This window comes from Cyanistes caeruleus, chromosome Z (genome assembly GCF_971803275.1).
Source record: "Cyanistes caeruleus chromosome Z, bCyaCae1.hap1.1, whole genome shotgun sequence".
Taxonomy (NCBI): domain Eukaryota; kingdom Metazoa; phylum Chordata; class Aves; order Passeriformes; family Paridae; genus Cyanistes; species Cyanistes caeruleus.
Window position 1 is genome coordinate 67,741,174 of NC_141732.1, and position 27,631 is coordinate 67,768,804.

At 36.0% G+C, this 27,631-nt stretch overlaps 1 protein-coding gene across 2 annotated transcripts in view; it reads left to right on the plus strand.

Moving 5' to 3' along the window:
- The window catches only part of OXCT1 (3-oxoacid CoA-transferase 1), an 86,432-nt gene that overhangs the window by 27,907 nt on the left and 30,894 nt on the right, over positions 1–27,631 (plus strand). For both annotated transcript variants that reach the window (XM_086869845.1, XM_086869846.1), the window contains exons 7-13: positions 1,095–1,155; positions 16,773–16,880; positions 19,427–19,538; positions 20,005–20,099; positions 20,845–20,893; positions 24,088–24,160; positions 24,924–24,999. In XM_086869845.1, coding sequence (XP_086725971.1) covers positions 1,095–1,155; positions 16,773–16,880; positions 19,427–19,538; positions 20,005–20,099; positions 20,845–20,893; positions 24,088–24,160; positions 24,924–24,999 — 574 coding nt within the window. The remainder of the gene's footprint in view (positions 1–1,094; positions 1,156–16,772; positions 16,881–19,426; positions 19,539–20,004; positions 20,100–20,844; positions 20,894–24,087; positions 24,161–24,923; positions 25,000–27,631) is intronic.

Consider the following 27,631-nt stretch of genomic DNA (forward strand, 5'->3'; position numbering starts at 1 on the left):
GCCGGCGCGGTCCTGCCCCGGGGCAAGGAGCGAGGGGAGCGCGCCTTGCAGGTCAGCCCTTGGACTCCCTCGTCCGAAGGGCTTTTTCCCAGCTTAAATGATTCTGTGAGTCTGTGAAATAAGGATGGTCGAGGAAAAAAGAATGCTTCCGTGTAAAAACGGTGTGGGAAAGGAGGTTTCATCTTGTTTTGAAACCCGGTTTCATGGATTTGAATGAAAAATTTTAAAGAATTCTGCTTTTTAACAGAGAAAAATGCTGAGAAGGTACCAGTGAAAAACCAGTAAAAACTTCATAGTATTTCTTAATTATTAAATGTGCCACGCAGTTTTGTTTGGTTTCTGAAAAACTCATTGAGTGGCTGACACAGGACACTTGTTTCCCCTATGCCCAGGAGGATCTTGGTGCAGCTCCCAACACAGGTATACAGGTCAAACGTTGCTTTTGTTCTCTAGAGGTTCTTTTTCCTTGGTACAGAAATGCTTTGTGAGAAGGCTTAGGGTGAATGTCAAAGTCTTACAATAAGTGCCAAAACTGACACAAGTTGGTTGGTTTTTTTTGCGTGGGGTGGTTTTGTTTTGTTTTGTTTTGTTTTTTTAATTAAGATAATTGGATTACATTTACTGCTGGGTAAAGTGCTATCTCAAGTCCTAGTCTGAGTTAGGAAAGCATACTTGAGCGATTGTTAGGCCTGGTGCTGGTCCCCTGTGGAGATTAATTTCGTTCTTTGTGCTGTGAAATAATGGCATTGTACAAAGTCCAGCTTGCTGCTGATTTTGGATCCAATAAATGAAGATATCAGTAACATAACCAATTTCAATTAAACAGTGTGCTGAATGAAAGTCAAAAGAGCTGTAATAAATACTTTCTAATGTAGCAAAATATGATTTCATTTCAGATGCATCTTATGCAATTCCATAATACTTTCTTTTCTCCCTTGTACTTTTTTTTTAATTATTATTTCTTCAGCTATTTGGTAAAATTTTTTGTGATGCTTAAAATACAGACATTCCTCTAGTAGTTTATCTCTGAAAAGTCTTACGTTGTACTATTACAGCCTTTAATATTTATTAATTTTCTTTTTTTTTCTTTTCAGGAAAACTGCAAGAAACTTCAACCAACCTATGTGCAAAGCTGCAAAGACAACAGTAGTAGAGGTAGGGAATTGAAACATAGTAAGCCCTATATGGGTATAGTTAACATACCCCTTAATCTTACATGGTATTCTGGAGGCAGGCTGGGGGAATTTCATTCAGATCATTGCAGGATTTCAAATCAGGGACAGCGTTCTAGCCTCTCTCCTTGGGTTGCCTGCTCCTGACATTATGCTCTGCTTTGGTGATTAATTCCTTTGTTGCTGTTCATCTGCTGCTGACCACGACTTTGTGTTCACTGTGATCAGCCTTTGAAAGGGAAACAAAGCAAGAGCCTTCAAATGTCTTAAAGTAATATGTGGATGGAAAAGGAAAAGAGGCTTAGGCTGTGCTTGGGAAGATTCACATAAGACTTTATGCAAAGCTTCTTGAAAATAGAATCAAGTATGTAACAACGTAGATTAGGCAAACCATAGAGCTATCATTGTTGTGGTCTCTAAAATTTAATAAATTACATATATATCAGTCCACAGTGACATACAGGCATTTGGCTGTGTCTTGAGAAAGAGGATGGACTACCTAATCTAGAAGTTTCTTCCAATCTTTTTGCCCTTCTTTATTGAAAATGATATTTGAAAACATGAAGCAGCCTACACTGGAAAAATATTGGTGCCTGGAGAGTTGCTAGGGCATAGCAATAGGTAAAAGGTAGACTGCTCTATTAGTGTTTTCTTCACTCTGGTAAGTTTTTTTGTATGCCTAATAAAAGCTAAATACAGTTTGGCAGTAAGATCAAGACGAACCCTTCTAGATTATTTCTAGTAAATGGTTTATGGAAGAGGCTTTTATTTCTTCAGGGTTTTTTGTTTGTTTTGTTTGGGGATTGGCTTGGATTTTTGTTTGTTTGTTTGTATGTAAGATGTTATTTGGAAAATAGATTTGTTATATAAGCGTCTCTGGATAATACATTTGACAACTTCAGTTATTTCTTTGTGCCTTATAGAACTATCACAAAAAATACCATGGTATTTGCCATATGACTTACAGTGACAATGCAGCAAAACATTTTCATGTTTTGGTTTTTAGAAAGGTTTCAAGCCTTTCTCTATTTAAAAATTAAATAAAGACTCCTTCTTTCTAGACACTTGTCCTTCATACCTTGTTCAGTCTGGCATTTAAAGAATTTAAGTAGATCAAAGCCTTCCACCTACATTACATCTCATTCTCTCTTTCTGCTCTTCTATCCACGTATGATAGCATAGAATTTTCTTGTCAGTGAGCAAGTGATGTGACATCGTTCTTGTTGTAATGCCATTTATCAGTTGTTAGTAGATCTGCTTTGTACTGTGTCCACTTTGAGTCTTATTGCATTTTCAATACCATTTAAAAAACTGTCAATCTTTGTGCAAGATGCGTTATTAATATTACTTTACAATTCTGGTTTTTATGGACAAAATTAGATGAAGATGCAAAACCACGGATTTAGGACAAATAGTTTGAACCATCCTTGACTTAACTTCTAAATACCATTCTTTCAAAGTGAAATTCAGCATGTTGTGTTAGGTTTAAGAGTTAAAACCCAGGGAATCAGAAGAGGTACTGTCTAGTACATCTTCAGTACTGAACACTATAAGCTGTTTTAGCTCATCAATAGGGAACTGAGGCAACTAAAAATTTTAGTTTTGCCTGGCTCCTTTGTTAATGTTGTCCAAGGCTGAAGATTGAAATCTTCAATCCCACTTACAGGGAGAAGAAAAAATTCTGTGTAGGGTAGTAATTCAGGTACTGCCTTGGCAGCATGGTTTTCTAAATTCTGGTGTTTGTTCCCAGCTCGGTTTCTGTTTATCACTGACTGAAAATTTAACTGAATTTAAGCAGACAGTTCTAGTCTCTAGGAGTAGAGACTTGAAGCCAGCCCTTCTCCTTTTCATCAAAATAGCTACAGGTCAGGCTTGTCTTCAAAGATAAAGTGATTAACTGGGGTTTTCAGGATTGTTTCCCACTTTTCTTAGATATACTTTAATTTCTGATCATTGATACAAATCTGGAATAGCATTTGGCATAATAAGATACTAATGAAATATAAACTACTGGAAATCCAATCTCAAGATATCTGTGAACTTGTTGAAAATAGGAAGTTACTATGTCCTGCTAAATCAATCTGAAGAGCTGTGAAATCTGACATGCATACACAGTGGAAGACTTTTTTTTTCTATACTTAATGCTGCTGTTCCCTAGTTTTAGTCTGTGTGGTGTTTTATACACTCTTTTATGAAGTCCAGACAGACACTTAATAATTATAACTATTCAGAGGCAGACAAATTTTGTGGATGTGAAGGATAAGAGAAAAAAAAAAGAGATAAGAGATCAAAACCCCCACTTCTCAAATTCACAGACTGATAGCTATTGTTTGCTTAAAAATTTTCCTGTATTGTGAGAAGAGAGATTGGCTGTGCATAGAGGCATAGGAAGAAGCAGGAAGTCAGACTGTACTATTACCTTTTATGTTTGGGACACACAGTGAAGAATTACTGATTTTTAAAATGTCAGATCAACCTTTCAGCCTTGTTTATTTTGAATAGGGAAATGGTCAGAAGTGGTCATTCATTACTCATTTTGGGATCAGTAATACATTAATTGTAAGCTTCTAATGAAATGCAAGAAGTGCTTACTAATCTGCACAAATTTTTTGAACTGTTGCATGCATCTCTTTTGTTTATCTAAGAAGGAGTAGAATCTTCTATCAAGATAATAAGGATGGGTTATCTGAGGAACAGGTAATTGCCTTTAAAAATCTAACTGTGCCAAGTCCAATGGAATTTCTACTTTAATTTGAAGATGACCCATTATTAAAGGTCAAAAAAAATTTTTCAACTGAATTGCATGATTCCTCTTATTTGGAAGTTAACCTTTACAGAGACAAATGCTAAATAACGTTTGCAGCATCTGTTATTTTGGCTTTATCTATATGTAAAAGTGAAATGATGCAGGGAGTTCATCTGCTTCTCACTTTGGCTTGCAGAACTTGCAGAAGTTAAGCATGCAGTCAGACCTGTAGCTTTGTTTGAACCTGAGGTCTCACACACACACACTCAGCCTGAGGCTTTCAGGTTTTTTTCAGATCTATGAATACTTTCCTGCTCCTGTAGCAAAGATGGGAGAATTGAGAAATTGGCCAATACAAAAGGAACTAAATGGTCAGAAGTTACATACAGGTTACCAGCCCTTGTAAAGATTGAGAGGAAGAGCATGGCATGTCAAGAAAATTGAGAGATTGTGTGGTATCATAGATGTGGTAACACAACAATGTTGAATGAAGGTCAAGCTGAATTGAGGAGGTGCTACTGCTGTCATGACCTTCAACAGAGACATTGAATTTTGTGATGGGAAATGAACTGTGAGGCAGTTTGGAGTTGTGGGGAGGCCTCTTGGATGTGTACCAAGACTCCTAGGGCAAGGGTTGTGATAGCAGGGTGCTTCTTAACATGTGCATTTCCCTGTAGAGACACCTCCGAGCAGAGCCCCACTGGGGCTTTTGGTCATGACTACTCTTTTTTCTAGGGAATAGGGTCTACCCAAAGCCACAGGAGAAAACATGGTGTGACCTTGCCACATGTGGTGTCATGACAGCATGGGAAAAGGGTGATGTAGGCTTGGGCTCTTGCTTTCTTCTGCAGAAGAGTACATAAATGTCTGTAACTGTCCAAAATGACCCTGAGCTCTTATCTGTTTTCTTGTTATTTTCTGCTGTGAGACCTGATGAATATTTTTCCATGGTGAAGTGGTTTGAGATCTTAGCCACTGCCACAGTGAAAGTGTTTGGTTGTGGTAATGGTCAGTATGTTTAGAAATATTTATTGACTGGCTGTTTGAATATCCAGTTTGAATAATTTTCTTGTTCAGATCACAGAAGATGGCTAAATATATCTCCTTGGGTAAATAGCATTTACACCTCAAATAATATCAGGGGAGGGAAAAAAAGAGAGTATACTTTCTCATAAAAATGCATTAAATAAAAATCATTAAGCCCTGCATTTTATCTCTGGTTGCCTAGTAACAACACAGCCACATCAGTGAGCACCATTTTCTCAGGTACAATGAACTGCGTGGCACTAAGGGACAGAATCAGACTGAAATAAGCTATTTGTATCCTGTTATCTGTACTAAATCATGGCATTTGGTTTTATTGAGGAAACTGAAAATGAACCTTTTTTGTATGTCTATTCCTCCAAATGCTTTAACAATGGCAAAACTTTCCTCACATGCACAATTCTGTTCTGAGGAACTCTTCAAGATTTTTGCACAGTGACAGTTTACTATAAAAAGCCTGTAAGTACCACTTTAAAGTGAAACAATCAACTAATAGAATTGTTTTATTACCTGTGTGCTCCAGCTATGGAACTCAAAAGTGAACCCTGGTAGAGGATGGGCTTGGGATGGGCACAGACTTTACATTAGTGTGTGTTTCTGTGAAACCACAGATCAGGATGAAGGACATAGAATTGAAGTCCTTCTGCGCAAATGCTGTAACCACTGAGCTTTTGTGTTGCTGTAGCTTTTGCTGGTATTATTAATTGCTCAATGATGAGTTTGTGTGTGCTTAGGCAATGATTGTGAGGGAGTGTCCCATGGATCTGCAGTGGGGGAAAGGTTTTTTTTGAGAATCCCATTTGTCACAGGATGGACACTGAACTTTTTAGTCCTGCTAAAAAGGACTAAAAACGTTACCAGCTGCTTTTGGCACAAGTGACAGTAGAATTCTAGTTGCCAATAATATGCTCCTATACATTATATGTGTATCTGTATATGTATGTATGTATGTGTATATAAGTATGTATATGCATATGCGTATGTATGTATGTATATATGTATATTATAAATATAGAAAACTTTGTATCTTGAACATGTAGGTAGTTGCTAGCCAGGGCTCTTGACTGCATAAGTGTATTTACATGCCTAGGCCTTGGCTAAATCCTGAGTCAGGGATGCCTGTAGATCTGAATTTAGATAACCCAAATATAATCTATAGACATTACAATAACATTTCCCAGAGGAATCTTTGTGGAAAGAATTGAGTAGACACTTGTGGAAGAGCAATTTTGAAGTACAAGCTCATGATCCTTAGAAAATACAGAATGGAATATAGCAAAATATCAGGACTGTCTCTTAGGGATTCTGATTTCATTAAGCTCAAAGGCTTGGATTGATGAAGCCTTCTTGGAGGTATAGCAAAGAAGAAATGAAGTTAGGGAAAGAGTGTCTTAATGAGCTTGAGAATAAAATTTTCCAACATGGAGGAAGTATTGAAAGAGCAGTAGGATTTTCACCTTGATCACAATCATTGTAATCTCAAACACGATAGAAAGTGAGAGCCAAGATCAGATGTCTGAGATTAAGCATTACAAAGCCAAAGCAAACCAAAAAACTTAAGCTTCTAAGAAATATCATGCCCAGTACAAAACAAAGAATACTTGAGAGTAGCAAGAATACCTACATAGTGCACTGGGAGACCAAGAATACTTCACCATGCAGTGAAGGGACTAAGATTATCAGATTCATAAGATTACAGTGCAGGCTGAAGTGTTTAATGCCATTTCTCCTACAGTATTGAGCAAAGTTAACAACCAGTTTGTTGGCTATAATGATGCCAATCATAAAAAGTTAAAGAGCAAATCAGACAAGGACTGGAGCTGAAATTCAGGGACTACTAGTATTGTTTTGGAAAAGCAGCTCCTAGACACATTTGCACACCCTTGCCACAACAATTTTAGTTTGCCAAAAAGAATCCCACCCCTCAGACTTGAATACTCTTTTGTTGTTTTATTTCCCTTCATTGTATTTGATTCCTTGCTTCTGTGTGTGCATATGCTTATTAAAAACAGAACAGGAAAACAAAACATTTGTACAGCTGTGGTGTCGACCATCTTAGAATGATTAGAAAAGTACTGGAATATAAGTAGTATTGGCCTAGAAGGAAGTTTATATAGTAGTTCTTGTCACATTTAGTTAACATACTTCTGATTCATGGTATGATTTGTTGGTGTGTCCCCTGCCAGGCCAGGAGTTAGACTTGATGATCCTATTGGATTGTTCCCAACACAACATATTCTATTCTGTGACTCTGTTCTATTCTATGATTTCCAGGGAAATAAACTTCTTTAATAGTTAATTTTGATATGTGGGGTTTGTTGATGTTTTTCATTTGGATGGGTTTTTTTATTGTTGTTCTTTTATTTCCTGGTTGTTGTTTTGGGTTTTTTTCCCCCCCTTACAGCTGTTTTTCTTTTATATATAACATCTAATTAAACGGCTTCAGATTTGGCACTTCATTGCTCAAATAGTGAATATTAAGTAGTTAAAATTCATAGCAGATCAAATCGTTGCTGGCTGCTGTTCAGGTAGTTTTACCTACTCATAATATACTGCTGGAAGATCTGAATTCGTTTTTCTTTTATCTGTTTCTTACATTTTATTCCTTTCTAAATGATACTTTCTTGAATGCATATCATGAATTTTCTCAGCGTTCAGCTTCATAAGTTCATTGCAGATGTGAATATAATCTTCAATGCAAAAAAATCCTTTTATCCTTGTCACATATGTTAAGAACAAATATTACATTCAAAAAGAGCAAGAAAAAGCAAGGTCGTGGTTGATCAGTAGATACTGTAGCTTGCCAGGAAGTCAGTGTGCTGGAGAAACTGATGGAAAGCCTCTGTTTGCTTCTAAAGCTAAATCTAGAGGGTTTTTCATAACATTTTATAGAAAGCCTCATACATTGTGCATTTAAAGTATGTTTAATGAACAGTACTCATGTCTTCTATCATGAGAATTTGAAAACTAAATTTACAATACTCTAAATTTAACTTTTCAGCTCTGCTTTGTGTATGAGATGTGTAAATCAATCAATGACTTACCTGTCATTGCATTTAAAATCATGCACTATTATAGCACTGAAAAAATGTGAGAGTTTTAGGCATGATCCAAGGAATTTACAAACATATATCCTGGTATCTTAAAGCATTAATTTATTTTCTATGCTATTAACATCTTTGATGAAGATTTCATGAGTATAGAGTGATTTAACATTTAAAGATTTAACATCCAAAATGAAAATCTTCAAAAAATTGCATTTTGAAGTGAAGAAAATATATCTTTTCAGGTTATCAACATATGAGATTTGAAAAGCTGCACCTCGTAACTATTGCTGGAGTGAAAATTTGTGAATAATTGAATCAGTAGCTCAGATTTTAGCAGCATCCTTTTAGCTCATGCAGCATGCCTCCTTTGCAAATGCTATTGAATTACTCAGTAAAAAAAAGTGGGAATTTGAAGAGAAGTAACAGGTTGAGATAACAAGACTGGCTTAAATCACGCTGATTTTTCAGTCTGCAGACAATGGTAAAAGAATGAACAGGGACAACAGAGTAGTTTTCCATTGTAGTTGTTTTTGTTTCTTCCCCAAAACTTAATAAAGTTCTGTTATAGAGAACTCACACTCAGGGTGTTCAGTGTGTAGAAATGCACTCCCATTTATATTCCCATGAATTAGAGGCTAAGATCCTTAGTTTGCCACTTCTGATTCATCTGGAGAAAGCAATAACTAAACAAATCTTAAAGCCACTTCATGTTTGAACAGGTGTTCCTGGGATTTTATTACAGAGTAGCAAACAGACTCCTCCTTTTTGTTAACCTTTCAAGTAAGTCAAATGCATTTTACCAGTTTTCTTCTTCTTTTTGAAAAAAGTGGAGAAAGGCAAAGACATGAGCAGTCTTTGAGATTACAGAGTGAGCAGAGTGAGTTTACCACAGTTTGTCAGAGCATAGTGCTGGTAATGCCAGATTTGTGGGTTTGATCCCCATATGGGCTATTCACTTACAAGTTTCATTCCATAATTCTTGTGGGTCTGTTCTGACTCAGATGATTCTATGAAATAATCTTGATTAGAATGGGGGAGGTATGTAGCCATTTGGCTATGTAAGCAATGGGATGAGGAGCACTTGTGCTCAAGACAATATTTCACCATTTCTAGTGAAATCAGGATTTTCTTGTTAGGCTATGATAAGCAAAAAATTCCATTTTTATAGTTTGAAGGACTGATTAAAATTTTTGTTTCAGATTCAAATAATAATAAAATGCTTTTATAAAGCACTTTATTCTTGTTTTTTTTTTTTTTTTTGATTTCCATATGTGTCTAGTGCTCTCTTTTCCAGGTAGATTTAAGGAAGGATAATGATTAAGTGCAAAAACTTTGATTCTTAAAATTTTTTATTGACAATCTCTTTATTTCCCACATATCTGTGCTCTGTTCAAAGTGTCTAAACCACATCAATTATTTTCTTTCTCTCAAACTTTTCCTTGAAAGGTACCCTGACTACCTTCTTGCTCAAAACTGCATAGAAGTTTATTTATCTTGAATATTTTATGGGGTTGGGATATCTGATGTGATTCTGAAGGTGAAATGGACCACACTAATTCCTTGTTCAGAAAAAAAGCAGTAGCATGTCAAGTACTTCTCAGAACTCTTTGCAGATCACCACTGTCTCTAATGAACAACTGAAATAAAGAAAACTAATAGATGTGTGCATAGACAATGCCATTTTGGGATGAAGTTACCTTTTTGCTACCTTTATTGAAATATCTGCAGGGTTTCTTTTTCTTACTGGACAGAATAAGCAGCATAATTAACTGCATATCAGCTTATACATTGTTTTAGTGGCATTACCTTGCTATATATCTTCTTCTGAGCATGCTCTGGTCTGATCCTTAGTTAAAGATAGTTATTGAATCTGAGGGGGGCTTAGTTGCACTTAAATAGACTGTAAAGTACAAAAACCACCTTCTGGGAGAGTGCAATTAAATCTCTGATTATTTTTTTTTATTATTTTTATTTTATTTTTCTACATCTTGCCTCAATATTTGAATTCCACTTAGTTCATTTTTGAAAGTGAAGCTTAAATTTATTTCCTGACCTTTAAGTTACGTTTCTTGGAATGTGTAGGATATGAGAGCTCTTCTAGTCTCCTTTCATTTGTCATTTCTCTGATGTAAGTAAGAAAATAAAATCTTTTGTTATGATTATGGTTGGGGTTTTGGGGGGTTCAATTATTGTTGGTCAAATGTGAATAATTTTATCAAAAAATATCAGTTATTTATTTTTACATTCTAGTAAGTTCAAAGGCCGTAAGTCTAAAGCAATTTGAAAATAAGTAACAAAGTACAGCAATAATGTATTTAAAGCAATGTGTGTTTTGTTTGCAAAAGCAAACAGAGTTAATATTGTTAGCAGCTATTCTGTTCTGTAGTGGAAGTACTTGGGATGGGGTCAGTCCCCTTATTCAGCAGAGTATGGATTTAACAGGTTCTTCTGCTGTTAACTGGCCCTTAGCAAATGAACACCATATTCATTGATTGTGGGAGTTTTGTTTGTTGTCTTCTGGGTCTTCTCCCATTATTGAATTCTATGACTGAAGAATAATTACATAATGTAATCTAAAAAGCTATTTTCCAAAATTTCCATCTCCAGATATAAGAAGATTTTGTATATAATCCACATGGATGGTTGTGTTTTATTTTGTGTGAAGAACCTAGGTATTGAATACAAATTGTGTGCTTTGTTACTTCATTTCATCAAGAAAGCAGAAGTCACTAAAGATGATCACAGCCAGCAGGAGTTCAGTGATGACTTACAGCAGAGCAACCACAGGGTTTAGGAAGGAATCACTCCCTGGGTGTGCCTGCTGTAGGAGCCTGGATTGTTTGGTAATGCCGGGGCTGCTGGACTGCTGGATCTTAAAGTAATTTCTCATGCTTTCAATTCCGGTAATTCTACCACAAAATAATAGAATAAAATCCAAAGGAATGGACTTAAGGAGATAAGAAAACAGCTATTTTTGCTTTTACTTCACTTTCTGTATCCACTTTTTGGTGGATACAGAAATATATAGATATACTAGTGCAAGTCATCAAACAAGCAAGCACATCAATTTAATGGAGGAACTTTCTTGAGAAATGTCAGTATCTTCAGATGTTGAACATGTTCTTAAAACTTAAGATTATTGTGTATCCTCACTGGGCTAATATGTGACTGCCTTAAAAATTTCTGAAGTGTAGTTCTAGGTGTAGGGGAGAACCTCTTCAGAGACTGGTGGTTAAATTTCTCATCTTTTCCATGCATGCACATAACTTTACATACACATAACCTTTGCAGGTAATAAAGTATGCTTCCTCTTTTCTTTGTGGTATTTATCCTGCAGCTGCTGTGTATGAGTACCTAGAGCAGGTAATTTACTGCTGTCTGTTTTCTTCTCTGCTGTCAGCAGTACAGCATGGAGGAAGATGTCAAATGCGGGGAATGGAAAGGGGCCGTTGGAGGAAACAGGCAGCAGGTGTGGAGAAGTGTGAGAGGAGATTAAGCCTGAGGCGACTGCAAGTGGAGGTGGTAATTGAGGAGATTTAGAACAGAGAAAACAAAAGTGAATTGAGTATATTCTAGCGGGGGCTCCTGATTTAGGAGGATCTGTAGCCACGTGATGAAAAACCTGGAGACAAATGTAGGAGATTTATGTCAGTTTTGCTTTCCTAATCATCAGAAACAACATACTGGCAACAGCTCTCACTGTTTTTCTCTGTGGTGATTACAGAGGATGAGAGTCTACTAGAAAGAAAGAAAACACATAAAGGTACATAAGTTCTTCAACAGCATGAAACAGACAAATAACGAACTGCTGTGTGCCGTTCCTGTATGGCACAGAGAAGGGAGCACACAGTGAAATTACAAGAGATAATAAGAAATGTTTTTCATAATAGTTAAATTTAAGAAATGCATCAATAGAGTCTCTTGGGTTTTAAGAAAGTAATTAGTTCCTGGCTCATCAGAAGCTATGAAGAAGGTGATGTAGGGCCACCCTCTGACTGAGGGCATCCTGAAATTGACATTGCTAGCAGCTGGGAGAATATAACCAGAAGAACCATACTGCCTTTTAAGATCCTGTTGCTGAGAAGGAGGGCTATTTGGCTAAGTATACCTTCAGTGTGACCCAGTCCAGACTTACTGTGTAAAAGGTTCTCTAACAAATAAGAACTTTACAGATTTTTACTGTGTTCCTGCCCCATGGTATGCTCATGAAAACATTTATTTGAAGTCTGATGTGACCATAATGTGGTAATTGTTGACCAAGATGTTCCTTTATAAGGCTATGTGGTAACTGCTTGAGTTTAAAATTGTAAAAGTCTCTTTTTCAGAATGGATATTGACTGGCTGTCATTCCATTACTGTAGGATTTTGACAGGAGTAGAAATTTCATTGTCTGTATGATCTTACAAAAGGAAAGAGTTGAACTCAGAAGATCCTGTTTCATCTCCCTGCTTGCAGAATTCAGTAAACTGCTTTGCTGTTTCCTGTATTTAAGAAAGTTTGCATAGTGTGTTCTTAATTTCTAGTGAACTGTTTTCAGAGTGTATCTCACACTTTTAAAATATCAAAGCTTTTTGTGAAATTCAGTCTAAACAATTAATAATTACTTTTCCCCCCTCATTTGTCATTAACCATCATGAGTGGTTGATCAGTTTCTGTGGCCTTGAATGCAGACACATAAAATTTATTCTTATAGCCCTTATTATGTACTTTAAGATTTTTTTAATTTTAAGTCTTCATAAATGTTATAATGAATTTAGCAGTGACATCCTGACTCTTCCAGTATTGAACTGATGATTTGTACTGATGAGTTTGTCTTGAGCATCTAAGTGGTTAAATTTTATTTCATTCCTCTTGTTGTTTTGGACATTTAACCAATTGTAATGTTTTAATTTATTAATGTTCTGCTAGGAATGACCATTATTTCATACTTGAAGAACTGAAGAGAACTAAGATAATTAAGGTGTTGATAGAGAGATTTGATAGAGTTAGTATAAAAATAAGCTACTTAAAATTGCATAGGTTTGTTCAGCTCTGATTCTCCCCCATCTCTTTCTTTCACACACAAATGTTTTTGATTTTTTTTCTGTAATAAGGAATTACATTGTAATTTCTGGTTATAGCTTAATTTTATGAAAACTGGGATAAAAACTAAACCAGCTGAAAACATTTAACATATCATAAATTACATAATTAGGCTGCAGATATAGATAAAGGGAACAACGAAGGCCTTTTTATTTTTGAGTATTTTGGCATGAATAGGTTGTTGTTGTTATTTCCCTACCAATTTTTAGTAAGGAATCATCGTTTTTATTTTTCTTACTAGAAGGCCATGACTATCACTGTTCCCTTTTTCTCTCTGGAAGCCTTCAGAAATTCTGAAATAAAACTAGAACAATAGCTGATTTTCTGTAAGGAAAAGGAATTCAAATTGCTTTACAAAGGAGAAATAGATATAAATTACAGAAAGAAGTGATATTGTGAAGCAATTGACCACTGCTTCTGTATGTGCTGATACCAAAAGGAATGACAGAAGGCTCTTGTGCATCATAGTGGAGAACAGCGTTTATGTTCTGGGGGTACTTCCAGATAAACCAGCAATGAGAAAGGACTGAATCCATGCATCCTCCTTCCATTGTCAGCAGTCAGAGATTTGCAAGAACACTATCCACAGGAAGAAACCTCCAATTTGAGTAAAGCATCAGAGCCTTCCCAGAAGACGGAAGTCAACCCTCATGGTCTCCTGGAGTTACTTTTTAGCTCTAACTGTATAGCAAAGATTTAGCATTTTCTGTCTTTTTGCACATTGATGAAATGAAGCTTTAAGATGAATACATGTGATCAAGGCAGTCTAAAAGGTACCAGAGGATTTTGATTTTCTAATTACAAAGAGTGCAGGAGGTGGTCTGCCCTGATTAGTTCCCTCTCTATGCTTTGACAGATTTGGTGTCTCTTGGGTGGGATGACACATAATGATTTTTGATATTTACAAAGATTCTTCTGTATGTTACAAAATAAAGCCTGAGGCAGGGTAGGTACAGAAAAGAACAGAAGCATAGGTAAGATGAGAACAGATCAGGAGAAAAACTCACACACATCCTTTGAATTATTAATACGGATATGCTCCTGCCTTTCTCCTTGAGGCTCCGTCCACAGAGCAGACTTATAAAGAAATATGAAACCTGAAAGGGAAGTGAATATGCCCAGTGATGAGACTATTAAATTTGCAGTATCATTCTTGTCTAGGAAGATACTCGGGCAATGCCTTGTGCTGGCCACAGGCACTAAGGTGCTGATTCCCATAGCCATCAGATTTCCTGATGTCACTTCAGCTGGCACAGCTTCATCTCTGGCAATGCTGATGGCAGGCAGCCCATATACGGTGCCTCATCATCCAGCTCCCTGGGAGAGAGAGCTGGAGCACTCAGATGGCATTTGTACTTCCCCTGTGTAAATTCTCCCTGTTCCATGTAAACGTGCTGATTATTTCACTTGCAGAACTGGAAGACAGTTTTTCATACATCACGTGCAAATTCTTAATTTCTTTTCAAAATTCCTCTTTACTGCTGTGGAGATATTTGAACATATTTAATTTTAGTTACATTTGATGCATATTCCACATAATGGTAGAACATGGGAAGGTGTTCCAGTCATGAGGGATCCTTAGGCTTATCTGAAATCCCTAGGACAAAATACAGTTTGTAGTGTTTCGTTCATTTAGGATAATGCTTGGAAATAATAGAGGAAAAGCTATCAGGCTGACTGCTGTGTCCCAAGAGACAAAATACAAACCAATTAGCAGAATGGCGTGACTGATAACAAAATCCAACAATTTATTGTTGGATGAATAATTTATTCTGTGTATTCTACGGGGGGAGAGGCTCGGTGTGTCAAGTTTTCTGACAGCATAATTCTGTTCAAGCTTGTTGAATTGTGCCAAGATTTTGGTTTTATAATCTCAGCTGCTGCAGCAAATAAATGTAGTTATTCTGTGAGAAAGTTCAAATCAGGAGCAACTGGTATTCCCCAGGCCTAGTTTTTCATCTGATAAGTGAAGACAAATTTAATTAGAAAGGGTGAATTTGGGAATTTTGCTGGTAGCAGATCATCTGCTTGCCTATTGCTTCATTGGAAAGTCTTGTCTCCTGCTTCTCCCTTTTGAGGATGTTCTGACAGTAGTCACTGTATCACAAGTGCAGTGTGCTTCAGCTGTGTGCATCAGGACTTTTTAACTTATCCTATACTTGACTTGGTCTCCATATTAATCTTAAAATAAGTGTAGAAAATTAGAAACATCAAGTGAGATGGATGTACCTTCAGCATTTTTTTATGAATACCCAAATCAGAATTTCCAAGATACTGATTTGAGTGTCTCTCCTTATCTTGTGGATAAGGGTTTTCTGGATGTGGAGCTCTGCTCACCATGAGCACTGGAGATGGTGTTGCTGTAGCTGTTACTGCCTTTTGCTTAGGATGTTTGCCTTGCAGATTTCACATTTCTGTCTCTTTAACCCAGGACTTTTTTTAGGGATCATCTGAACCTGATCCTCTGATCTTTAGTTTTTCAATTTTTCTTCACCTCCTCCTATTTTTAGGGTGGATTGGTTGGTTTCTTTGTTTGTTTATTGTCGCATTTTACTTTGTTATGTGTCACAAGGCACAGTAGGAAGGTAATTGTCTATCAGATGTACTATAGATTTTAGTATTGATCATATTGTCCAGTAGGATGTCAAATTGAGTTTTAAACGCTTTAATGTTGCGTCACTGGTGACAGCTGTTCAGAGATTTACACTTACTATAACCCAGGTCTTGTTTTGGGGGTTATTAGGCTTTGTACATTCCTAAGAGTTTAATGAATCCCTGGTGATAAAGCAGTTTGGAAATTGTCTTTTAATCTTTGAGTACATTGTTATGTCCTGTGTAGTAGATTGTTGTATGTTATCTTTGACTGTTGTTCTAACATTGCATGTTTTCCCGGTGGTTGGATGCAACTGCAAACAACACTTAGTGTCTGTTTTGTGGCAGAGTGAGTGAGTGAGTGAGCTCTATGTACCTCAGACTTGTCAGGGAAAGCACCAGCCATGGCTGAGGGTCTGTGCTGCAGGTATCTGTCTTTCAGCAGGGTCTCCAACTAGATCACCCCCAACTCAGGCATAGAAGGAAGGAAACCCCTTCTGTCTGTGGTGTCCCTGATAGGTGACATTTCAAATCTACTACGTGTGCATGGGTGTAATTTTTGTGCTGAATCTGTTTCACTAACTGTAAAGACTTCTAGATCTTCATCTTTTATCTTCTTTCTTGCAATCCATTATTACAGTTCAAATATTTTCTATTTTTGTTTTGAGTACACCTTGGAAAAAATTTTATTCACCTTCTGTGTTTGTATCATCAAAATTAATAAATCTGCCTTATTATTTTGATATTTTGTTACTACTATATTGTTTTCCTCTGTTTGAGCAGACATCTTTTGTAGTTACGAACAACTCTGATGTAACTGTACACAGTATGTTTCTTCAAGTTTGCCATACAAATGGGCCTATTAAAACATAAATTACCTTCACTTTGTATGAAGAAATGAAAGAAAAGGACAGATAAGCATCTAAGTTAACCTACTTTAAAGATGGTATCCATTTTGTCCTATTCCTTAATTTTCTTGATGTGATCTGCTGTATATTTAATGTTTCATTTCAAAACTTAATTGGTATTAAAACCTCTCATTAAGTAATTTTTTTCTAAATATTTTCCCTTTTCCTTTTCACTCTGTAGGTAGAAGAAATTGTTGACATAGGAGCATTTGCCCCAGAAGATATTCATGTTCCCAAAATCTATGTTGATCGTCTGTTACAAGGAGAGAAGTTTGAGAAAAGAATTGAAGTAAGTAGCTGAGCTTCTCAGTCACAACATATTTTAGCTTGGACTGTATTTAAAATTTACATGGTTTTTAGTCTAGCCACCAAGTCCTAGCACTGAGAAAGTAGTGTGAGAAAGACCCATCAAGTTTTGCTAAAAACTGGAGCTTAGGTACGTACTTACATAGTTAGGTGGGGGCCTGTTGGTTGAGCCTTCTTACACTTCAGACCCTATAGTTCAGTTCCTGAATAATTTAGAGCAATTGCCTGCAGCCCTGAATAACTTTACTGCAGTTGAAAATCTAGTGGAAAATGCTACTAAATTCTCCTTCCCTCTCTCGGTTCACCTGCTGTAGACACAACAGAGGAACACCTAGACAAGGATCTGACTTTGACAAGTAGATACTTTGTTTTCCACTGGATAGCTTTTAATGTGGGCATGCAGGACCAGCCTCAGTTCCTTTTATGCTGTGTACTGAATTATGTTACGTTGCAAAGGTTCTGGAAACCTTTGTTCCCTTTTCTTTAATTGAGAACTTTTTGAACTGGTAGCCTTTCTGTTCTGAGTAAAATATGTCAGTAGCTATTAAAATTGCTGCAATAATGTTCCACCCTGGAAACACCCAAGAAAACTATGATAATGTGGCTGTTCTTTGTTTCTGTAGCTTTGCCACACTCAGGCTATGTCCCTGTATTCATTTGGGTGATGTGACAATGCTCTTACAGTGCAGTTGAAAATTCTGTATTTCTTCTGTCTCCTGATACTCTGGAAGAGGGAATTGCACAAAATGTCATCAGAAAAGCTGGTAGAATGGAAAATATATCACATAAGGAAAAAAAAATTCTGCAAGAAAAAAAGTGCAGAAAGGAATTGTAATAATTAAACTTCTGTTATTAAAATCAAGTCACAAAGTCCTAGGAAGTCATAAAAGACCTTTTCTCCAAGCATTCTCTTTTGTGAATACTAAGGTTAAGAAGCATTTTTTTCATTCCATCTGTTCATTCTGCAAAAGTATATTGCATATTATTGAGTAATTGACTGCAAACAGATGTGTCAAAACTTTTTTTTTGCTTCTGGTTTTGTTTGGTTAGATTGCAATTAATGGCCTGATCTCTTCTTCTGAATGGCTGCATTATCTCCCTGAAAAGCTTTTTATCTTTTATGACAAATATTTTTTTCATTTATTTAATAATTGCTTCTGCTGCATCTTGGCTGCATAAGTGAATACCTCTTTAGTCAATACCTACTGAATACCTGAAGAATACCTACCTAGTCATCTGCCCCCTGCCCTATCTGCTTCAGAAAAAAAGTAGGGCAGGGGTGAGGGAAAAAGCTACTATAAACTGCCAAGCAAAATTGTAACTGAGATTAATTTCACTTATGCAATATTGTAATTCTAGCAGCAGCACCTTTCACTAGGTATAGGTATAGGGAGGAAATGGCAGATTTATTTACTTTTCTGTTAAATTTCATAATTGAACTGGCTGTACTCAGAAAAGCAGTGAGTATAGTAAGTGGTGAGGGAAGATGAGGAATATAAGAAATAAAGAGAAGTTTTACTTACTGGCTTTACTTACTTTCTTACTGGCATTGAATAGCAGTTCCTGCCTAATATGGCTCAGAAGTCGTCTCTCTAGCATCAGCTAGAATTTCTATCCAGCCTTCTCTTTGCTGTGTAGAAACCCTCTGTAATTGTCCTTATTTTATCCATAATCCACAAGTGAAGAAATTCTAGGGAAAATAGCCAAGGCATAAAAATGAAGTTGATGAGAAAGTCAAGAGGATTGATATTGACTGTTTCTGATGGCTAAGGGGAAAGTGACTCTGCAAAAATTCTTTTGTGGTGATGAAAAGTAACAGGATGATTTTTTCTGATGTGTTAATTGTAGCCTCAAGTAGGAGAGGATATGAAGACGTTGCCCAGGGAATTTTATATGCATATGAGAAATGTGCAAAGAACATAACCTGTAGATAATAATTTTAAAAAAAGTTGCCATGAACTTCTTGAATGTCATGGCATTTTCACCTACATGTGATTTACAAAACATGAACTTAAGATGAGAAAATATCAGGAAACAACTTCACGGGCTTTGCAAGATTATAGAAAGTTAAGTTTGAAAATTTTGATTCTTTGCTCCCATTATCTTTAGATGAGTGGCATTTGTCTGTCTCATCCTTACAAATCTAGAATAGCTCATTGAATTAAATGAATGCAGAAAGGGAGCAGTATTTGTATTTTTGGCTGACATTTTACAAATCTATTTAGATATCTCTGGGGTAATTAATCTCAGACTTGCTAGTATTTGCACTAGTGCTTGGTGCCTTCTTCAGCACTTCTCTGTGTATCAGGCTCAGCAATACAAAGAAATAATATTTTGCTCTGTCGTTGGCAATATTTGATGACTCTATTGGCTTAGCTAAGCTTGAATGCATAAAATAAAAGGTCATTTTTTTTGTAGAGGAAGATGAATAAATAACTTTATTCTTAGACCAAACATTTCAGATTTTGTGTCTTGAGAAGCAAGAATCTGTATTCTAATCTTTACTTGGGATTCCTTCTTATTTTGCAGCGCTTATCAATCCGAAAGCCTGAAGACTCAACAGCCAAACAAAAGAAAGGAGACAATGTGAGGGAGAGGATCATCAAACGGGCTGCTTTAGAGTTTGAGGATGGCATGTATGGTATCCTTCAGCTGTGCTATAGGTTAAAGTGATTGTTGACTAGAATAAGAAACCATCTTGTTTGTTTAGAACAAATTGAGTAATGTGCTCATTGTCTTTGCCATACCCTGTGATTTTCTCATTTTATTAATACCCAACTGAAATAGAAGAGATGGTATGGTATAAAATAGGTGGAGTTTTTACGTCTGGTGGCTTTATTTGCAGTTGAACGTGTCACAAGAATTTCTTGAAAAAGTTGGAAAAGAGGCTTTATTTGCACTGTTGACTTTCTTGTCATGTAAAGGATTTGACAGAATGCAATTAGACAGTCCAAATGTGAAAATAATTCATCACAAATATGAGGTATCTAAGTAAAAACGAAAGTGTTTGTCAAAGGAACAGTACTAATCTACTCATAGTACAACAGCAATTTTTGAAAATTTACGGGTTTGCAATAAGTGTTTCTGCCTTAACCACTTCTTTTCAGCTAATCTGGGTATTGGAATCCCACTGTTGGCCAGTAACTTCATTAGTCCAGACATAACTGTTCACTTACAGAGTGAAAATGGAGTCCTGGGTTTGGTAAGAATATATCTTGGTCAGTTATTATAGTGTTTTTATTTTGCTGTACCTGGGTTTTATATTCTGCTCACCTCCAAGTTGATTATTATATTAAAAAAAAAATGCAGTATTATCATAAAAATTCTCATGATTCTCATGTATTATCATAAAATAATTAAAATATTTTATTATTTTAAATATATTATCATATTATTATGTTATTATATTATTATTTTATTATAAAATATGCTGCATGGAAGTTTTTTAGGGAATGCTCATTTTATGATTATGGTGCTACTTTGCTAAGGATGTCCTTAAGTACATATGTTTTCGGACTCAAAACCATCAAGACCAAGCATTGTAAACCTGGGAAAACAGAATTTTAACTAAAGCTTAAAGTGAAAATTATTTTTTTGTCATATGGCTTAATGAAGTTGCAGTTATGACATTTTTCTGAAAAATGTCACTTTAGTTAAGAACAAAAAGAAGCCCAAATGAAACTTCTCGCTTCATGGTTGTTTAATAATTCTAACATCCTTGAACAATATGTCCATCAGCCCTGATATGTTACTTGATATAAACTATGACTTGTAATGTCAGGATTCTTTTCTGACAAAAAAATAAAATTCTGATAAAAAAGATTAAAAAATGCATGTCTGCCGTGATATGGTTTTGGTAATCAGCATTAGAAATACTATGGTAATTATTGATTGTATTTTAAAGGTATTTTATTATAAAGCTTGACATACATCTGTATTGTTTTTAGGGTCCTTATCCACTTGAAAGTGAAGTAGATCCAGATCTGATTAATGCAGGTAAATAATTAAATTTAATTAGTGGGAAATTAATAACCATATTTATTTTAAAATTTTCTTTTGATACCATATTTGAACCTAGAGTCCTGTTTTATTTGATAATAAATATTAATATATTTGTCTTCTTTTAAGTGGCAGTTTTGCTCTATGGAGAGAGACTCTCTTCTAGGATGATGAGTAAAAGTTCAAATCATCCTTTTCAGAAGCAAGATTGTTTTGTGCAGCCTATAAGGGAATATGGATTTGTTTTCCTGCTGCTTTTCACCTTGAGTCTTCTAAAAAATGGTTTTCAATGATTTATGCTTGAGACATGTTTTAAAACATCCTGTGTATAATGGCCTGGTTTATTCTCAGCCTGGAATATAACTCATTTGCATTCAGAGAGGGAGTGGTAGCCAAGGCAGGGGAAAGAGCTGCCCAGATGGGACCTGGCACACCCAGGTCTCTGCTGTGGGCAGCTGCTTTTGCCACTTTTAGCAGGGACTGGCCATTCTCACATACTGTTGTTGCCCAGCTGTTTAGGGGCATTTCACCTCAGAAGATGCTATTCAATGTAAAAATGTAAGTTTCTTATGATTTAGTGCACCTGATTTATATTTTTATCATGGAGTTGTGCCTGTGTGCATTCTGTGTCTCCATGTAAAAATGCACTTAAATATTGCATTGTGACAAACAGAAGTAGGCCTTGTAACTTTGTTGTTGATGTTAATGGTGTATGTTACAGACCTGACATTTTAGACTTATATATACATTTAATATTTTTTGTTCAAAAATACACATGCATACATACATGTATGTATACACATATATGTATATAATGTATATACATATACATGTATGGGTGTCTACATATGTATGTATACTGACAGTACCTTTCTTAATGGCTGTTGGCAAGTACAATTAAACCCTGAAAAGTCAAAGGAATTAAAGCACTGACATAAAATATTTTTAATCTAATTTAATTTTACTTTTATTTAAAATCAGTCAAGCAATTGTTCACTGACTTGGAACATTTGCTGCTTGGCTCAGCTAAATGATACTTTTGTAATGCTATGTAATTGCCTCTGCTACTGTATTTTAAATGTGGAGCTATTTGAGGCCATTTTCTGGTTTGAAGTAAAAAATTAATTAAGAAATTGAGTCCAGCATTTCACCAGTATATATGTAATTGTTTGATAACTACATGAAGGAATGTGTCAGAGGAGTCACTGGAAAGAAAAAAATATTTAGAAGAAAAAAATACTGTGAGTGAAATTATATGCATGCACATTAGAATTTAAGTTTTAATACAGGTGCTTATGAAAAATGAACATATTAACAGAGTGACAGTGAAAGAAATATCCAAGAAGTTCACAAATTCTCTGAAAAAGTTGTGCTTTGAAATCGAGATGATCTTGAATTGTTATTTATAGTTGATAATTATTCTTTGAAAATTAATATGGAAGGGATGAAGCTAACATAACAGGTCAGAATGCAACATGAAAAATTAGATTGTTGTAGTATTGCAAATTTGATGTTAAGGAGCTTAACATGCCCCTCTGAAGTTGCAGTAAACAGGACATGGGATAGACAAACATCAGACCTACCACGAAAATAATTATTCCTGTAATTGCTGAAACAGTCACATGGGTTGGATTAGGACCATTCTAGGTGCTTTTCACTCAAATTTTTAAAACCATGTGAAGAAAACGGAAGCTGAATGGAAGAGGAATAGAAATTAATCTTGCTGTCATTCATTAACTGGAATGATCCAGTATCAGCCCCAAAGTTCAGTTTAAAGTTTTTAAAACATATACCTGATTTCGGCTTTTGCCAAATTTCTTTCTGCAAATGTAATTGTATTACTCTGAAGTATGTATGGGTTTTTCTGTTTGTCCCATTTTTGTAATGATATATGAAGTATATCTTGACTGTAACTGGAAGATTGACCACTGTGTTACAGCAGAAATATTTAAAAGTACTGACCTTCTGAGAACATTTTAAGAAGTGGGTAATGTGGTGCTCTTTTTACATTATTCTGTGCTCCTACACCTGTGTGTCTTTATTCTCATCATTACCTTGTCACTTTATCCCAGACTTCTCTCTCCATGTTTTTGCCTCCAAACCCAGATTGTTTTCTCTCTCACTGCCTTGGGTGGGTGCCCTGTAGGGAAAGATAATTCAGGCAGTCTCAGCAGGTCTGGGTATTAGCATGGTGAATTATTGAGAAGTGCTCACTTTGTATGACCTTAATTCTGTACTATTCTATTTAATTTCCATACAAATGGCATGAAATACAAGTCAGATAAATTCAATAATTAAAGCACATATCTTAGATCTCTATTTTAAAGTTCTATGTGCTGTTCCTTTCCCTTTTCCCATTCTATTTGTTAATCTCACTTTGTTTTCTGGTAACTGTTTAATGATGTATCATTCCCCTTCCCCTTTATTGCCACACTGTTTCTTCACTATGTCACATATTGCTAAAATATTTCGTTTTTTTTTTTTTCTCTCAAGTTTACCATGCTTGTTTTATACTTTTCACCTTCGTTTGTGTTTCTTCTGACTTTTCAGAAGCACCTTGTCTAAATGTTTGTTGCTTAGACTGATTCAAAGAGCAGGCAGAAGAGGAAGTAAAGGGACCTGAACAGAATCAAAATAAGACACTTCCAGGTGTGCTCCATTGCTTGACTCAAGCATTGTTCAGAGAACAGTACAGCACACAGAAGCACATTTTCTTGTGCCCTTTAAAAAAAGCAAGAATAGGCTAGACCTGGCATTCATTTTTTATGTATTTTTCATCATTAGCACTATAAACTGTTCAGTCTGATCTGCTTTCTTTTCTTTGCAGCCTCTCTGTGTCCTGAAGACTTAATCTTTCTCTGTTCCAAGAGACAGTTAGTTCTCACTTTTTCTGTGAATGGAGGAGAAAGCTAAAGTCCATAGATATTTCGTACACTCTGGTGTTCATGCTGGCTTGCCTGGAACTGCTGGTGGTCAAACAGCAGGCAATCTTATCATTAAAAACTTGGAACAGACTCCTTCACAATTCAATAGGATTGATTAGGTTTACATGTGGCATAGTAAGTGTAATCAGGTCTGTAGCTGTACTGAATCTAAAGGAATTTGATAAGAACTTCTTATTTCTTGTTAAATGGCTGTGGCTTCATTTGTCAAAGAAACAAAATACATACTGTAGCTTATTTCTTTTACAGGTAAGGAGACAGTCACTGTTCTTCCAGGTTCTTCCTATTTCTCTAGCGATGAATCATTTGCAATGATAAGAGGGTATGTAACAACACAAACTGATCTTTTTAAAACAGGAAAAGAATAAACTGCGTCAGTGGCTGAGCTCATTAGTATTTCTTCCAAATGTGGTTAGCATTTAACAGCCTGTAAAATTATCATGGACTCAATCAGTGATGGTTTACAGAGAGTTAGATCAAGCTACTGGAAATAAAAAAACACTGAACTAATAGATACCATGGTGATGTTTGTGCCTACCACCACCTGGCCATCTATAAACACATTTATAATAATGTTTTAACAACTATTTTTTGGTCATTTCCAAGTATCTAATCTGTATCTGTACTCAGTATATTTTCTTTGCTCAGCTTGCAACTGTGATCCTCATTCCACCTCCTTAATGGAAATTCAATGTCTGCACCTGTTTTTTGTTTGTTTTTCGGAAAGGAGGTTGGATGCAAACAAACGCTAAATCCTAATGGCTCTGAAAAGATAATGGGTGTTTGTAAATATGTTAAAGAGTGCACTAAAAGGTATGAGTTCAGAGATGATTGACTGTGCATGCAATTAACCAAACCAGACAAAAGTAGGAACATTTTTGAGGCTCAGTAGGCATAAAGAGACATTTGCATCAATGATACATCTAGGGGGAAAAAAACCTCAAGTACATGTACAACAAATAGTTGCTACCTTTGTCGTATGCCACCATTTTTAAATTGATGTAATGCGAATTAACAAAAGCTTGTTAAGATTTGTGGGCTGTTACTTGAACATGATGTGCTAATTACACACTTTCTGTTACCAGAGGTCATGTCGATTTGACAATGCTTGGAGCTATGCAGGTGTCTAAGTACGGTGACCTGGCCAACTGGATGATTCCTGTAAGTAGGTTTTTGAACTACTGTCAGTGTATTGTGTTTAGGATAACATAAACGTAGGACCAGGTAAAGGAGAAAAGGGCAGAAGTAGAATGGGGGTTGTGAAGTGAAAAGTATTAAAAATAGAGGATATGTGTATTTCTCCTGCATACTGCTGGCACCAAGCAATTCCTTATCAGAAGTCAGCCTTCTAAAATTATGCTTGCACATTGTGAAAAGCAAAACATTATTTATGCGAGCCTTTTTTTTTTGCTTTTTATGTCCATGCCTTTCAAATGTCACTTTTTTTTTGCTGAGGACTGATGCTTTTTCTTGACAGTGACAACTCTTGTATGGTTGTACCTGGAGCAGTAAGTTGAAGGAAAGTATAAACCAGCATGTAGTTCATTATAAATTATTAAAAAAGCCTACATTATTTTTCTGTGTTTCTGTCAAAAGATTGCAGCATTGCCCTTTCAAATGCATTAAGAAAAGAGCAATAATACTGTATTTAGCCAAACAGACCTTTAGATTTCAATGATAGAAATATAAACTAATTCCAGCATTATTTAAGCAGCTGATAACATTAAACCATTCTTTGAACTTTATGTTCTAACATTAAACAACATTAGTGACTTTCATACTGTTGACAAGTTTGATATTTTCAATGACTTTCAATATGGAATTTTCAGATATACTTTGTATCAGAGATGTCTAGGAGCAAATTTTCTTATTAGCCTTGTTTAAAGTAATGAGATGTATTTCTATCTGTCTGAGCAGTGTTAAAGGCATTGGGAAACAGAAAGATGATTAGAGGAGGACAAAAACCCCAAATGAATGTCCTTGTCTCTTTGAGAAGCATTAGTTGAGCCCAGCAGTCTTTGAGCAGACCTTTGAGCATGGAAGTCATGGAGCCGTGGCTGGAGCATAAGACACTTTTATTGGGAGGGGACAGAGTCTGACATGGGAACCATACAAGCAGATGTGGCAGAAAGGGTTATGTGAAGGGCTAGTCCAGGTGTCTGTGTGGGGAATTGCAGGGAGTAAGAAGGATTATGGCTAGGTCGAAATGTGCCTTTCAAGATCTGAACTATCAAGATGAAGATGGCATTTTGTAATAATAAAAACATTCATTTATATGTGCATTTCTTGAAGTGTTGAAGCTAAGATTGACTGTAATCTCTCTCAAAATGGTACAGATTTACATGTTCTTCCCTCAGTGCTTTATGTTCTCTTAAAAGATAGTGATTTTAGATTTTCATTCATATATATTGAGAAGATTATTTTTTTTATATCTGGTATTGCTGATTTTACCTATGAAGTTGCCTCTCTGTTCCGTTCTACCCCAAATTTATGAATAACAGGTATGTTTTCAAAACAGGAAAGTATAAAATACAACTTTCAATACCGTTTGACTTTTTGTTACCTTTGAGATGTACCTTGTTACTACATACTATAGTATACATCAGATGGATCCTCATGACTTTTTGCTGTCATCATTTTCCACTCTTACTGGTCTTTGGCTGTTTGCAAATTTCCTCTGCAGTGAGTTTGTATTTACTTGTGAGTATATATGCCAATGACACTTCATATATACAACCAGGAGCCTTTCCAAGCAGCAATGATTTCTCTTTGGTTACTTTTATGGAGATCTGTTGGATGGATGATTCTTAATCTACTTTATTGATGTGTTGCTACTATTCTACAGTACAGATTTTTCAAATGGGATTAACCAGCCCATAGATGTACATATCTCCCTGCTTTTCCTGTAAATAAGATGATATACTCTTGTCAGTTAAATATAATTATAAGCAAGATGTGTTTCTTTTTCAGTCACAAGATCTGTGTGTGGGTGATACAAAGATTGACTTAGCTGAAAACTCATAGTGTAAGGAAACCACAAGCTATATTTTGTTCAAACATTTTTCACTTTTCATGTAGTATTGGTTAAATATTTCTTACACACTGTAGCTTTTGGATTCTTGTATTGATGATATTTGCAGTATTTCAGAGGCAAGTAATGGCTCTATATATTTTGAGTAAGTACCATTATGAAGCAGTCCTTTCTGTCCCCATAAGAGCTTGATGACACTAGAGCCCTAGTGTGTGCATGTGTGTGTTTACTTGCACTTATTATTAGGAACTGAGCTGAGGAAGTCTCATTGCAGTAATTACAGCCCTTTCTTTGCTCTTATCTGCTGACTTTTAATGGAGAGAAAAATCCCATGAGTAAAGGAAGGAGAGGGTGTGAATATTTTAAGCACATGCAGTAAACAATGCTGTTTCCTTAGGCAGAAGTTACTTCCTAAACACTGGCATTTATTGGTAATTTTGTTCCATTAAGCACTACTACTTAATGGCTTTTTGTCTTCCTCACTTTGGTATTTCTCCAATTAACAAGAGGGCTTCTGAGGAGGGAAAGGAGAAGGAGGCAAATTTCTGTGAATCCCCTGGGAACAGAATGCAGTTGTGAGAAGTTAGGCAAAAGAGGCTGAAGGGAAACACAGAGGTCATGATCATGGAGTAAGGCAGATTGCCTAGAACAGATAGCCCATAGCTGCTGGTTGCTACTGGAGCCACTCTTCATTTCATGAGCACAGGACACTTGTGAGACAGCACAGGGCAGCTTCCTGGCATGTACAGAGCAGCAGCATTA